The sequence below is a fragment of the Dipteris shenzhenensis genome, chromosome 6 (assembly GCF_047967505.1).
Source record: "Dipteris shenzhenensis isolate YYH24624 ecotype China chromosome 6, Dip_SZ_1.0, whole genome shotgun sequence".
NCBI classification, from domain to species: domain Eukaryota; kingdom Viridiplantae; phylum Streptophyta; class Polypodiopsida; order Gleicheniales; family Dipteridaceae; genus Dipteris; species Dipteris shenzhenensis.
The window spans coordinates 41680847-41694812 of record NC_141601.1 but is presented as its reverse complement, the minus strand read 5'-3'; the positions used below and the strand labels follow the sequence as shown (position 1 = coordinate 41694812).

The window sequence follows — 13966 nt, the reverse complement described above, 5'->3', positions numbered from 1 at the left end:
CCCTTCAGTCTCCCACCCCTCCCCTGCCTTGACACACCTGCCAGCATGCAAGGATAAGATGACGTCCCCTTCCGCTTCCTCAACGCAGCATCCAGTCCAGTTGGGGAGGGAGACAGAGGAAAGGGGCTCGGCCTCCCGGTCAGCAGCTCCCAATCTTCAACCTGGGCGTCCCTTACAGCGGGACTTCTGGAGATTGGGACCCTGGAATTATCTGGAGATTCCGGACTCGTACCCGTCCCCTGGAGGTAACGCTTGTGGTCTTGCAGCCCCGAAAAGGGGGTTCGATCAGCGTAGTGGGCTCCTAGACACATCCAGTTTGGAGATTCCAGTTCGCATCCACAGGGTTGGAGAAGTGGTCCCCAATGGTGTTTGATGATATTATGGGAGATCAAATTTCACGCATGATGGATGAGTGGATGGGGCCATAGGGATTGGACCTTTGGCAAGCCCATGGTGCGGAGGTGAATTTTCAGCTGGGCTTCACACGAGAGAAGCCGATGTCTGGTTTGGCGGTCGGAGTTATCAAATTGCCGCTTGAGGCAAAGGTTGATTAGGCATTCTACTGGCCACTCTAGAAGTGTGCGAAGTTGTTCGGGGTGGAAGTCTCCTTCATGATGAAGTGGGCACGGAAGATTGGCATTGAGCCTTGTCCACCTTAGTATGTCGACGTACAGACACGGACTACTCGCCCTGCAAACCCCCGGCAAAGTCACACAAGGCAGCTTTTCTGGAACGAGCACCCACTCACAGGAGAGCCTTGTTTTCTGCGTCCCTGTCCTCATGAGTTAGACCATAGTGAGTTGGAATATGCACAGGCTCCACGATCGTGCTCGTAGTCAACCACAGTACCTGATCCTTTGGCAGGAGTTGCAGAGGGCAATGGTAGGGCGGACAGTGGACATCCTTTTGATTCAGGAGCATATGTTCTCAGCATCAGACATCAAACAGCGACACTGCCTCCTCCTAGGGAGAGGTCCAGAGGTGTGGTCCACTGCAGTAGGACGGAGCAGAGGGGTCTGCATCTCCGTCTCACAGACAGTGGCTCTAGAGGTCTATGATCAGAGCGAGTTTATCCCAGGACAGGCAGTTTGGATGGGAGTTAGGATGACAGAGTCCAGGATTGGGATCCTGAACGTGTATGCCCCAGCGTGCAGACAGCACCGTCCGGCCTTTTGGAGGAGGCTTTCAAAGTGTCTTCCGGATGTAGATTCCTGGATTGTTGGAGCGGACCTCAACAACCTTGAGTTTGGGGAGGACAAGCAGGGCGACGCCTCTTTCTATGAGATGCCAGCAGCAGAGCGGAGCACCTGGGAGAAGTTCATTTTCATGATTAGTGGCAAAGACCCGTGGCGAGAGCCAGATTTCAGCAGGATACCTAGCAGCCTCCTCTTCTCTTTCGGAAAGAAGAGACATGATGGACTGCTTGAGAGGCTGGACCGCTTCTACGTTGGGGATTGGGCACTACACAGAGGCAGCTCTACCGGGATTCTGGCAGATACCACGATGTCAGACCACTCTCCAATAGTACTTCACTTAGAGCAGCCCCGCAAGGGTCTTCCAAAAGGGGGTCCACATTCCAGACGACCTCCTACAGGACGAGGAAATTCAGCAGGTCATGGCACGGATTTGGCAGCAGTCAGAGATGGCACCGTGCAAGGGCTCGGCTTCGTGGGTGGCCGATGCGATCTAGAGGAGCAGTGAGGAGTTACAGGCTTATGCCCTTAGGCAGAGGAGGACTCTTCACAAGCACAAGCGGGCACTTAGGAGAGACCTCGCCTCCATAGCACGCTCAAGAAGCAGGACCCAGGTTCTCGGTGGCTTAGGGACAGGTTTGAGAGTGCTCGCCTTGAGCTTCAGGACACGGAGATTCGGTGGGGGCTGAGTTCTCCCATCACTCTTCCCGGGCTCGGTGGGTACAGCAGGGGGACAGGATGACGAAGCAGTTTTTTCAGACCACTAGGCCCCGATCGGAAGGCACGCAGCTGCAGCGTCTCTGAGATCTGTAGGACATCATGCACACTGATGACCCGCATGAGATTTTAGACCTAACCACAGGTTTTTACAGCCAGCTCTTTCAGACGGAGAGGATTACTTCAGCTGGTCTTGTGGCCCGGGAGGTAGTTTGGGATCACGTTCCGACGGTAGTCTCGCAGGATTTGTGCAGCAGTCTGGAGGAGCCTTTTAAGGATGAGGAGCTCTGGGAAGCCCTCAAGGCTCTCCCGACCCAGAAGTGTCCTAGCGAGGATGGCTTGACTCCGGCCTTCTTCCGGAACTTCTGGGAGATCATCTCCACCCCTTTCCTACTAGCTTGCCAGGAGATTTCTGACATGGGCTCCCTCCCTCAGTCCCTGAGCAGGGGGTGGATTTGTTTGATCCCGAAAGGGGGAGATAGGTAAGATATCCGGCAGTGGAGACCGATCACTTTGCTTGATACCGCATATAAGATCCTTGCCAAGGTCTTGAGTTTGCGGTTACAGCCTGATCTTACTGACATCATTCACGACACACAGACCGGGTTCGTCCAGGAGCGCAACCTCCTCAATAACATCTTCACGTTCTGGGAGCCACTGGATGTAGGCTATCTCATGCGCTATCCATAGATGCCACTTATAGCTTGGTATGAGCCTTGTAGGCCTAGTTATAGTCAGTTAGGACTATTGGTACACTTAGTTTATGTACCATCTAGGTCCGTTAGGATACTTAGTCCAGTTAGGGCAGTTAGCCCTAGGGTTTTGTTATGTTGGCTCTCCCTTGAGCCTCCACACTTCAGTTTTGCAGCAATCTATTACAGCATCTCGTTTTTCTCCATTGCTTCCATTGCTTCCAACACCCAACAGTGGTATCAGAGCAGGTCGGGAACCCATTCCCTCAGCCATTGACAGCTTTCCCAAGCTGTTTGGCAGCCTCTGGAGCTCTCATTCTTGCTGGTCTTGCTGGTTTTCACACTCCCACAAGTGTTTGAGACCTTTTCAAGCACTTCTGTCGCGAAAAACCCCATTTTGTCGCGAGAAGACCGCACTTTGGAGCAACTCTCGTGAAGGGAACTCTTTTTCGATGCATTTTCCAGCCTGCTACAACAAAAAAAAACGACCACACACGAGCATTTACAGCATCTGTACAGAATTCCGAATCTGTCCCAAAAAAAAACGTACATGCGTCAAAAATTGTACAAAAATCTGTACATGCGTCAAAAATTGTACGAAAATCCGTACATCTGTCAGAAATTGTATGGGAATCCGTTCAAATGAGAATTACAGCAAAAGAAGCTCCCACGAGGAGAAGAGCACGTAGAAATGGAGAGAAAGAGATCCAATGGAGAGAGGCTCGCAGCCCGAGGCAAAGGGATGCCAAATGAGGAGGGAAGGGCTCAAAGAGAAGTCTCCGGATCAATTTAGTAGCTCCAAATGGCTCCAAACGCCGGCACGCAGCTCAAGGCAGCTCCAAAATGTTGGCACGCAGCTCAAGGCAGCTCCGAAATGCTGGCACGCAGCTCGAGGCAGCTCCGAAATGTTGGCGCGTAGACTAGCGCGTACCCTGAGGCAGCCCGTACCACAGTGAATGTACTGAAATTCTAACAAACCGGACAGAAGTACGGAATTTTCTACCAGCCCTCATTTGCTCGCTTTCAGAGCCTGTCACTGCTGTTCATCATTGGGTAAGCTGTTGTTGCATTGGCTTTTTCCAATTTCTGCTTCATTTGCATTTTGGAAAGGCCTCGTGTTGCCTTTGGGGATTTTTCTTGCAACCGGTACACCTTGGGACAGCAGAGTCTTTTGCATATATAAGCTTTGAAGCTTGGGCAGATTTTTGGCACTTGATTGTGAGAGGTTGCCTTTCTCTCATTTGCTTTGCCAATTGGTGCATTTGCCTTGTATTTCAGCACCATGTCTGATGGCAAAGATGATTTGTTTGGGCTGATTCGGGCCGATGACAAGCTTGATGGCACTAATTACCCCATGTGGTCATACATGATGGGACATGTTTTGGTTGCCAAGAATCTATGGCATATTGTTTTAGGTTCTGAGACCAGGCCTAGACGCACTGTTACTGGTGCTACACCTGCAGCCTCTGCTTCTTCAGGTGATGGCTCTATTGCTACAGCCAGGACTCCTACACCTCCTGCTCCAGGTGCTTTGCCTCCTTCACAGGAGCAAATTCAGTGGGATGGTCGTGATGCCAATTGTCCCTCCTCCATCTGTTGGTCATTTACAGCCACATGTGCATGCAGAAATTCAGTCTGATATGCCTATCATTGATCAAGATCATTTGCACCGGGCTCTTGACCAGGAAAGAGCAGAAATTCAAGAGCCTAAAAAGGTACCCCGTTGGCTCCTTGACACATTAAAAGACACCAAACAAGACACTCCTCTGCCAGCCCGTATGAGAGCAGTTGTCCGGAAAGAGCATGCTAGTTTTATTGCTTATGCTTTGGTTGCTACAGCATGCACTGAAGAGCCATTATGTCATCAAGATGCCTTTCAGAATGATTGTTGGACGAAGGCCATGCAAGCTGAATTGGATTCTATCCATCAGGATGATGTGTTTCTTGGTTCAGCAAGAAGCAGAGTACAGTTGCTACTTCTAGTTGTGAAGCTGAGTACAGAGCGGCTTTTACAGCTATAGTGGAGTGGGTTTGGCTTCGTAAGCTACTTGCAGATCTTTGTGCATGTCAGACTGCTCCTACCGTCATCTTCACTGATAGTCAGAGTGCTTTGGCTGTCGCACTGAATCCAGTTTTCCATGCTCGCACAAAGCACATTGAGGTTCACTATCACTATGTCCGAGAGCGATTATCAGCAGGTGATATTGAATTGTCTTATGTTCCCACTAAAGACAACTTGGCAGATCTTTTTACGAAGGCTCTACCTCGACCTAAGTTTGAGGCTTTTGGCAAGCTTTAAACTTAGTACCTTTTGTAACTTGATCTGTTGTACTCTGTACAGTCATAGGTTGCTATATCCTACGGGACGAACATGTGCAACCATGACACTAGATATTTAGGTATCCTAAGCCATGTCCAGGATACTTCAGCCCATACCATAAAGGGGGGTTTGTAGGCTATCTCATGGGCTATCCATAGATGCCACTTATACCTTGGTATGAGCCTTGTAGGCCTAGTTATAGTCAGTCAGGACTATTGGTACAGTTAGTTTATGTACCATCTAGGTTAGTTAGGACACTTAGTCCAGTTAGGGCAGTTAGCCCTAGGGTTTTGTTATGTTGGCTCTCCCTTGAGCCTCCACACTTTAGTTTTGCAGCAATCTATTATAGCATCTCGTTTTTCTCCATTGTGCTTCCATTTTTGAGCTTCCATTGCTTCCAACACCCAACAGTGGATTGGTCCAGGGAGGAGTCACAGCCGTTGGCCGTCCTCCTCTTGGATTTCGAGAAGGTCTATGACAGGGTAAAGTGGTCCTTCCTAGAGGGTACTATGCGGAGATTAGGTTTCTCATACAGATGGGTCAGAGGAGTTTCTGCGCTTTATGCGGGGAGCTCTAGCCGGATGCTTATCGGAGGACAAACGGGTGAGGCCTTTCCTCTCCCTCGCTCAATCCACCCAGGACTGCCCACTTGCTCCCTTCCTCTTCTTGTTTGTGGCGGAGGCTTTGGGCTACTACTTGAGATCACAGGTGGTGGGCCTCACAGGGTTGAGGCTCCCAATCAGACAAGAGGAGGAACTGCTTTGACTTCGAGGTTGCAGATGACACGGCCTTATATGTTGAGGGCACCACAGCGAGTTTGGAGAGAGTCAGGGGAGCCCTGGCTATCTACTATGAGGCCTCGGGTGCGCAGATCAACTGGACAAAGTCCATAGGTTTCTTCACATGCTCTGAGGAGACACAGGAGATTCGTGAGTGGGGGAGCGACTTTGGTTTTGGAAGGATACCGCAAGTCCTGACAGCGAGATAACTCGGATGCCAGGTCGGTATTGACATTATAGCAAAGCAGCAGATCGCCCCGGTCCTTGAGAGTATTCGACGCAAGCTTCTCTACTGGAGCTTGGCCAAACTCGCCCTAGCAGGTTGTGCCTTAGGGGCAAACCACGACCTTCTTGCCACGACCTGGTATATCGCCTCCTACTAGTGTTTTCACAGAGGGTGCATTGGGCAGCTCCAACAGTTGGTTTGGGACTTCCTATGCGCAGGTTCAGACGACACGAGGAATACTAGAGCCCGGGTTGCTTGGCAGACGGTGATCACTGGGAGGCTTGGGTATCATAGATCCAAAGATGCAGAGCAGAGCCCTCTTGGGCAAGTTGGTTATTCGCGGCCTCACCCCGGGTGCAGAGCCTTGGAAGCTCCTCTTACAGCAGCGAGGGCTTCTCAGGAAGACCCCACGCACTGGGGGGTAGTGGCAACTTTCACACAGATGGATCTTCTCAGAGACCCCCCTTACGGGGAAGGATTCCCCCTTGATGAGGAGCCTCCATAGGGTCTGGCAAAGATTAGCAGGGGGCCTCATTCGTTCTCAGCCCAAATGCAGAGAGGAGTTCGAGCGTTAGCCCCTTGTTTGGCACCCTGAGATCCGAGATCAAGAGGGGTGTATCCTGAGACAACGGATTCACATTGGTTGGGCACAGTGGGACAGTGGACTGGCCGGGTCCTTTGGCAGATAGAGCAAATTACCCATGGAGGCAGAGGCGAGGCTTAGCGCCGTAGCGCATCTACGAGGGGCAGGGCAACGGATGAGAGAGATTGACCTAGCCATCCCTAAGTCCTGGTGGGAGGGACTTCACGTGTGGATGGACAACAGGTGGTTGGGCCAGTTTTCTTGGACTGGTGTCCCATTGAGGATGATGGTGTAGTGAGGCAGCACGCAGCCTGATTTTTCCGTGTAGGACCTGGAGGTCTAGTCCAGGCACTCATTGAGAGAGACCCAGAGATGGATGGGAGTCTTGATGGGATATTCACTGGCAGATGATCACAGTGGTGGGACGTTTGGGGAAGGAGTGGCACATTGACCCTCCCAGTATCTCAGAGCAGGATGCCCCCAGATGGGGCCTTTGACTTTGGGAGGGTAGGCCCTTGAGGGAGGTCCAGTGGGATCCGCGGGAGAGTGGTTCTGGCCCTCCAAAGGCGGCCTTGCTGAGCAACTGGACGAGGTGACCTTTTTTTCCTACACCACACGGATTGGCAGGAGGCTTCAGATGGACTCTTCGATGTGGACCCCTTCAAGGGAGAGGCATTGGGTGGCCCAGAGAGTGCCCCGGGATGTTCGTTCTAGGTTTTGGACACGATTACGGCCCAGTTTGAGGACGAGGAAGATATCCTACTTCTGCTGGCTGGCCGCCCAAGGAGGCTTGCCCATCGGCCCGTGGTTGGAGCAGATGCGGGTGGAGGGACAGTGTCATTGTTGCTCTGCAAGTTTTCTAGAGACAGTCTCACACTGCCTCTGGAGCTGTCGTAGCACAGCAAGGATCTGGATGGGAGCCCTCAGGATCATGACCCGTATGCAGAGTCTTCACAAGGACTACACTTGGGGGATGGTGGCCTGGTTGACTGAGGGAGGACACATTTTCCAGATTGATGAGATCTCCCTAGCTTATCGGATACACGGTTAGAGCATTCAAAGGATTGAGCTCCATGAGGCGGTCCCTCCTGATAGCCTGGTTCCTCCTCCTCCGGAGGACAGCGTATGGGAGGTAGTAGCCAGTATCACTGCATGGAACATTTGGGTTGCTCGCTGCAGTCTAGTGATGGGTCCGCCCTCGGCTACCTTGGTCGCCATCTAGCAGAATATCATCTACACCCTCTGCTCCACATGGGAGCATGGGACCCCAGGCTCTAGGGCGACTGTCGTGAGGCGTGCTCGTTTCTGCAAGTCTCCCCATTTTGTCATTATTATGCCTTGCATTGACCCTATTCGTGCATTAAATCTCGTACAAGAATAATTGTATTCTCTTTAGAGAACCTGGCTATATCCTCCCCTAAATGCATGAGGGGTCTTCTCGGGATATGTGACTATTGTTTTCGTAGATGGGTGATTGTGAGTGTGCAAAATAGCATGCTGCCAGTCTGATATTCCCCTCCTTTGCTACTATTTCTAACCATAAATATTGTTTATGTGGGAGTTCTTTTACAACTTTTGCTTTTTTTTCCCCATGTCATTCTCATGTAGTGTGTTTTTGCATTCCACATTGATGTTTTCATTCCCCTCATTCTCCCAATGCTCCAAGATTATAAGTATATCTGTCTCAGCTATTTCCTCTTCTAGTGTGATGGCCTTGTCGAAGGTCTATACTCCTATGTTCCATACTTTAATCCTAAGGGTCTCGAGTTGCCCTTTTACTTTTTAATGTCTATTAATGTCCATGGGAGACCAATGGGTCTACGGGATAGCAAAAAATCCAGCTAGTACATCCACATAGGGAGGGCACCCGGCAGCTCCCAAGGAGTGCAAAGAAAGGCAAGAGGAGACACAAGAGGCAAAGATCTAGGAGCCTAGCTTCTCCATTTTTGCCATTTCTAGGTTACCCCTTGGCTAAGACCAACCCCCGGATGGGATGGGGGTTCAGCCCAACTCGGGATTAGGGGAAAGAAGAAAGAAGGGCCGCTGCAACCTAAGTTGAGACAGTCAGTTTGGACCTAGGAACCCTAACTGGATACGTGTTGTTGGGGCTGACCTGTGACGGCTGAAAGGCCTAACCCTCGATCTGGAGAAAAAGCTGAGCGATGCCCCTATTGCTAGTGGCAAACTAGAATCTGACGGTGGCACGACCTAAACGCTACTGGTGCTGGAGCTATGTCAATAGTTTCAAGCCTCATTAGAACAACTAAGCGGCTGCAACAAGGGACAAACTAGACAGGCCTAGTTAGAACGACTAAGCGGCTGAAGCAAGCGACGAACTAGATGGTCGGAGCAGCGACAAGAGTAGCAACAGGAAGCTAGGTGGCTGCACACACACACAGATGATATGATATGATTGTATTGAAGTCCCATGAGACCCTTTAGGATCTATGGGACTGGCGATCACTATCAACTAATAGTGATCCCTTACATCTAGTTGAGAGAAAAGTAGTACAACTTGTTACGTAGTGAGTACTTGTTGGGCTAGCTTATATGCTGGTCCCAGTACCTTGTTACGGTGTTCCAAAATCTCTTTCAAGTAGCTTCCTAGCCTTTTGGCTTGGCTGCCCCAGCAGATTTTCCACATTATCTCTGCTGACCTCATAACGTTCTCTAATGTGTGTAGAAGTACATGCTGCTCATTTTCTACTTCCCCCTATGGGGCAGATTTTGCAAGTTCTCTCCTCCCCAGGGATTCTGGGTCTTGCCGACCTACCCCTCTCTACCTTGAGATCATGTGAATTAGTTCTGATTTTACAAATCGGATGCCTTTTTAATACTAATATGTCTTCCTCAATGTATTTTTGCATTCTGTATCTGTCCATTGAGTTGATTTCCTGTTTATAGAATTGCATTTTCATCCACAGGTTTTGCCATAGTTTTGGTAGCATGCTCCAGCAGATTATCCACATTATCTCTGCTGACCTCATAACGTTCTCTAATGTGTATGTAGGAGTACACGCTCCTCATTTTCTACCTCCCCTGTGGGAGAATTTTGCAAGTTCTCTCCTGTCTAGGGATCCTAGGTCTTGCTCACCTACCCCTCTCTACCTCAAGATCGTGTGAACTAGTTCTGATTTTACAGATTATATGCCTTTTAAATACTGATGTCTATCCCAAGGTATTTCTGCATTCCGTATCTGTCCATTGAGTTTATTTACTGTTTATAATTGCATTTTCGTCCCTGGGTTTTGCCATAGTTTTGGCAGCACTTTCTCCATCACAATCTCCCTTATTTCAAGTGCATCTTCTGGTATATAAGCGGCTGTTATACCCATGATTCCATTCACTTCATTCCCTCTGTGTGCATCACAATCTCCCTTATTTCAAATGCATCTTCTGGTATATAAGCGGCTGTTATACCTATGATTCCATTCACTTCATTCCCTCTCTGTGCTGATTTCGTAGCTTCCATCGCCTTGTGTGGTATCCTACTAGCATCGATCTCTCAACTTTGTTGAGGTGAGCCATGAATAGACATAAAGCTTCCCCTTCTAAAGGTATGATACCTGTTCAGCGGATGTGGTAGGGTGTTTGTGCCTCAACCCCTAACTCCCCTATCAAGAAACCTTTGTGCAAAGTTCTATTCTTTCCCGGTATATCCTAGAGAGCCTGGGTGCCCAAGCTGGGCATCCATAAAGGATTATTGTGTATGGTGTACAGAAATTTTCTCATTTCCCAATCCCACAAATGCACCTTCCTGCATTTGGAGGCTGTATAAATGTTTCAAACCTCACAGAATCCTCCTTTCCACATATGCATTCCACTTGTAGTTGTCTGTGAAATCCAGCCCTAGATATTTATATGTGTTGACTATTTCCAGGGGTTCCCCTTCAAATGTGACACTTAATTGTTTCTTACGTGTCCAGGTCACCATTACCTTTATCTTGTCTATATTGACCTGCATTCCGGAATGCTTGCAGAATTTAGTACTAACATTGTTTCTCTTTATCAAGTAAAAGAAATTATGTTGTATGAAAGATAAACTTTTTTTGAGTGTGTGTGTGTGTGTGTGTGTGTGTGCCTATGCATGTGTGCGTGCGTGTCTAGTCCTATTTGCTCATGTTTTTTATCATTCCATTTTGATATGCATAAGTGGTAACTTGTACATTGCAAGCAAAACAAAGAAAAACAAAGTCTCCACATAAATTTAAACACACACAAGTTTTGCAGACTTCAAGAAACAAATGTATTATTTAGTGTTTACCCAAGAATACAATAGCACTCCAATTAAAATGCAATCTAGCAACCTAATATTTTTTTTTTTTTTTAAAGGTAGGTACTCAGAGCTGTACCCCCTTGTCTGTTCGGCTGCTTCGCATCCAACGTATCTTCTCTAGGTTTCCAAAGTTACTTTCAAGCATCCCTCCAGCCCTAAAAATGGCTTTCTCCAACTCTTCTTCAATTGCTGTATTGCCAACCACGATAGGAAAAATTAAAAGGAAAATTCTAAGAATGCTGAAAGACACACTTGAAGTAAATCAACATCATGTGCAAGGAAAACAAGATAGGGAGTGATATGAGAAAGAAGAAAGGGGGTGGCACGAAGAAGAAAGAAATTTTATTCACCTCTACAAAAGACCAATAGATCTATGAGTCTGAAAAAAAAACGAGACACAATGAAAGCTAAGGTTGGGTTCACTAAAACGGGCACCCATACCCAAGGTTGATGCCTGTGACAAGAAAGAGTAATATATCATGCTGTCGCTGCGAAACCCAAAAGGGGAAACTCCAAGGATGAAGCCCTTGGCCATCTACCAATCGTCGGATGTCCATCCGAGTGTTGGGCCTATATATGTTGTCTATGGGACCAACTCCGCCGGATGACGAGAGACAACAGGAGCCCGTCTGACATTGGTTCGAATTCTAGTGAAAGTTGGTGTTGGATGAAAGTCAATGATAGATCACTACTCGCACTTGGCCTGTACATGTCCATCCCTCCTTCTCTGTAGTCTCCTTAGTATAGTCTCCTAATGTAACCCGTTGTCTTACAACTGCTATGGTCACTCCAATGGTCTATCTCCCCACGTCGAAGAGAGAAAATATGTTTGCAATCCTCATGTGAGTGTCCACCCGGGGTCGGCTTACTCAAGTCGCGCACTTTGTCTCTTTGCTATGTCTGGTCCCCTATTGTCCTTGGCTCTGGTTACCACAGAAAAAATCCATGATCGTGCTCTAGCTAGGGTCATCCGCTCATGTGCTCTCCTCTCAGCTAATATAAGCTAGTCTCTATGTCAAGAAGGAAGGTAGCCACACGTCACTTAGCGGGATGTTCTAGGAACTCTCCAAGTGGGCCAAAACCGCTACTAAAAAGACACTGACATCATCCACGGATCTCATAGTATAAAGGGCAACTGAATGCAAAGTAATCCTCTGTTTCGATCCCCTGCATCTCATATAAAGTGCAGATTCATCTCTCACATGGAATGCTCCCTGCCTACCTTGTCTCAACCCGTAGCCTGTGTGAAGATATCTGAACTGACCAATCGAGATCCTCAATGCATGTGGGGGATGAATCTCGATATAGCCCAACAGTTTGGTAAACCCATCCTCTGAGATCCATGAGCAGTAAACTTTGTAAAACCCAAGTTTAACCAAAAGCTTAGTAGGCCCTAATCAGGTCATATATGTGTGGAGCTGCAAGAGATTCGCTCTAATGACCTAGTTCACCTCTTGACAGGCAAGTAGAATGGATGAAGCCTCAAGGCTATACGAAAACGGTGGCAATCTGTCCATCTGTAGTCCAAGCCTGCAAACCATCTGTGTCCCCAAGCGTACCACCCTTTCCACCTCTAATGCCATAGATGAAGTCGGGGCTTGCCATGGCAACTCGTTTGAATGTCGTGGTACCAAAGTCCCGGACCCTATGGAGATAAGGCACCACCTAGAAGGTTGCATCCAGCTATAGAGGGGTAGTCCCAAACCCCGCTAGTACGATCTGATGTGGGACCAATGGCTTATTGTTGCTAATTAGAACCAATCTATCTCCGCTAAGTCTGTCTCCCAAAAGGACTACCATGCATCCCAATTGGGAGGACCACTAAGCCAAAGAGGAGAAGCTTCATTCTGGGATCCTGAAAATGTGAGTGGAAGCACTGACGCTCGAGCCTGGCTAGTATGGCACATCCTCTACTCAAATAGACCTGCATAGCTAGTCACATCGTGAAGATCGGGCCTAAAAGAGAACCCTACGTATGTATAGGATGCAACAATCTCTATAGGAGTCCCATGAAAGGTAAAGTGCTCTCTGTGCATGGCTGCTCGGAATGGGTTTTACCCAAGCTGACCTTCAAATCATGTGTATCGTGATTCGTAGAACGACTGGAGCGTGTCCAAATGCCGTTGGAGACCATCAGCCAAGGAGAAGGGTAGGACCACATCATCTACGCGTAGTAGAATTAAGATCAAGGAGCCCAGTGAAGGGGAACCTGCACCCCCCAGAGTCGTGATGAAGGACTTGAGATCGCCGATGTAAAGGCCAATTTTCAAACAAGGTGGGTGCTAACGGACAACCTTGTTTGGCAATCATCGTGCTCATGCTCTCCTCTGCCCACCCCGTTGAAGTCTTGACTCTGCCTAATACCCGCTCATATAATGTTTGAACTGACCAGATGTGTCCTGATTGTACACTATATCAACTAGTCGTCTAAATAATCAGGCTCGTAATATAGCCAAGGGCTTTGCAGAAATCCACAAAACAACAATAGACTCTCTGCTTCCATGCACATGCCTCCTTAATGATAGCTCTTGGTGTAGATATGTCATCCAATGTAGCATGATCTAGCCGAAAGCCTGCTCGTCCCATCGCTCCGAATCCCTCACAATCTGCCTCTCGGGTAACATGAGTGTCAAGTGCTTCTACAGAAATCTTGGACATAAACATGTCCAACCATGATGGTCCTATAGTTTTTCGGACTCATGGGATCCCCTAACATGTGCATTGCAACAATGGTGTCAAGGGTCCAGGTGTGGGGAAAACCAATGCAAACCGCTTCATTGAATAGCTTTGCCAAGATCACGCTAGTGTAGTAATGCCGTTTGCAATGTAAGTAGTACAAAGCCACTCAAGATCTTTGGCTCATATGTAGAAAACGGGTACGGGCAGATTAGGTAGAATGGGAAGGGAGAAAGAAAGAAAGAAAGAAAGTTTATTAAAGTCTGCTAAAGACTGATGGGTCTATGAGACTGATACAAAAACTTGATACAATGAGCAAAAGGGTGGAGCTACTAAGCTAGCAACCTACCTCAAGCTAGAGAATAAAGGACTGTGTAGACATAGTCAATGACATCATACATGTCCATAAAACATCTCTGGCATCAACATCCCCATGGAAGATGTAGTCTGATCAAATGTCAAGACACACCCGATGATGGACTAGATAGTGTAGGCAAAAAGCCC

At 48.3% G+C, this 13966-nt stretch overlaps 1 protein-coding gene across 2 annotated transcripts in view; it reads right to left on the bottom strand.

Moving 5' to 3' along the window:
• The window catches only part of LOC147901186 (Pseudouridine synthase family protein), a 161389-nt gene that overhangs the window by 90119 nt on the left and 57304 nt on the right, over window positions 1-13966 (bottom strand). For both annotated transcript variants that reach the window (XM_087375705.1, XM_087375706.1), the window contains exon 4: window positions 10863-10975. In XM_087375705.1, the coding sequence (XP_087231831.1) occupies window positions 10863-10975 (113 nt within the window). The remainder of the gene's footprint in view (window positions 1-10862; window positions 10976-13966) is intronic.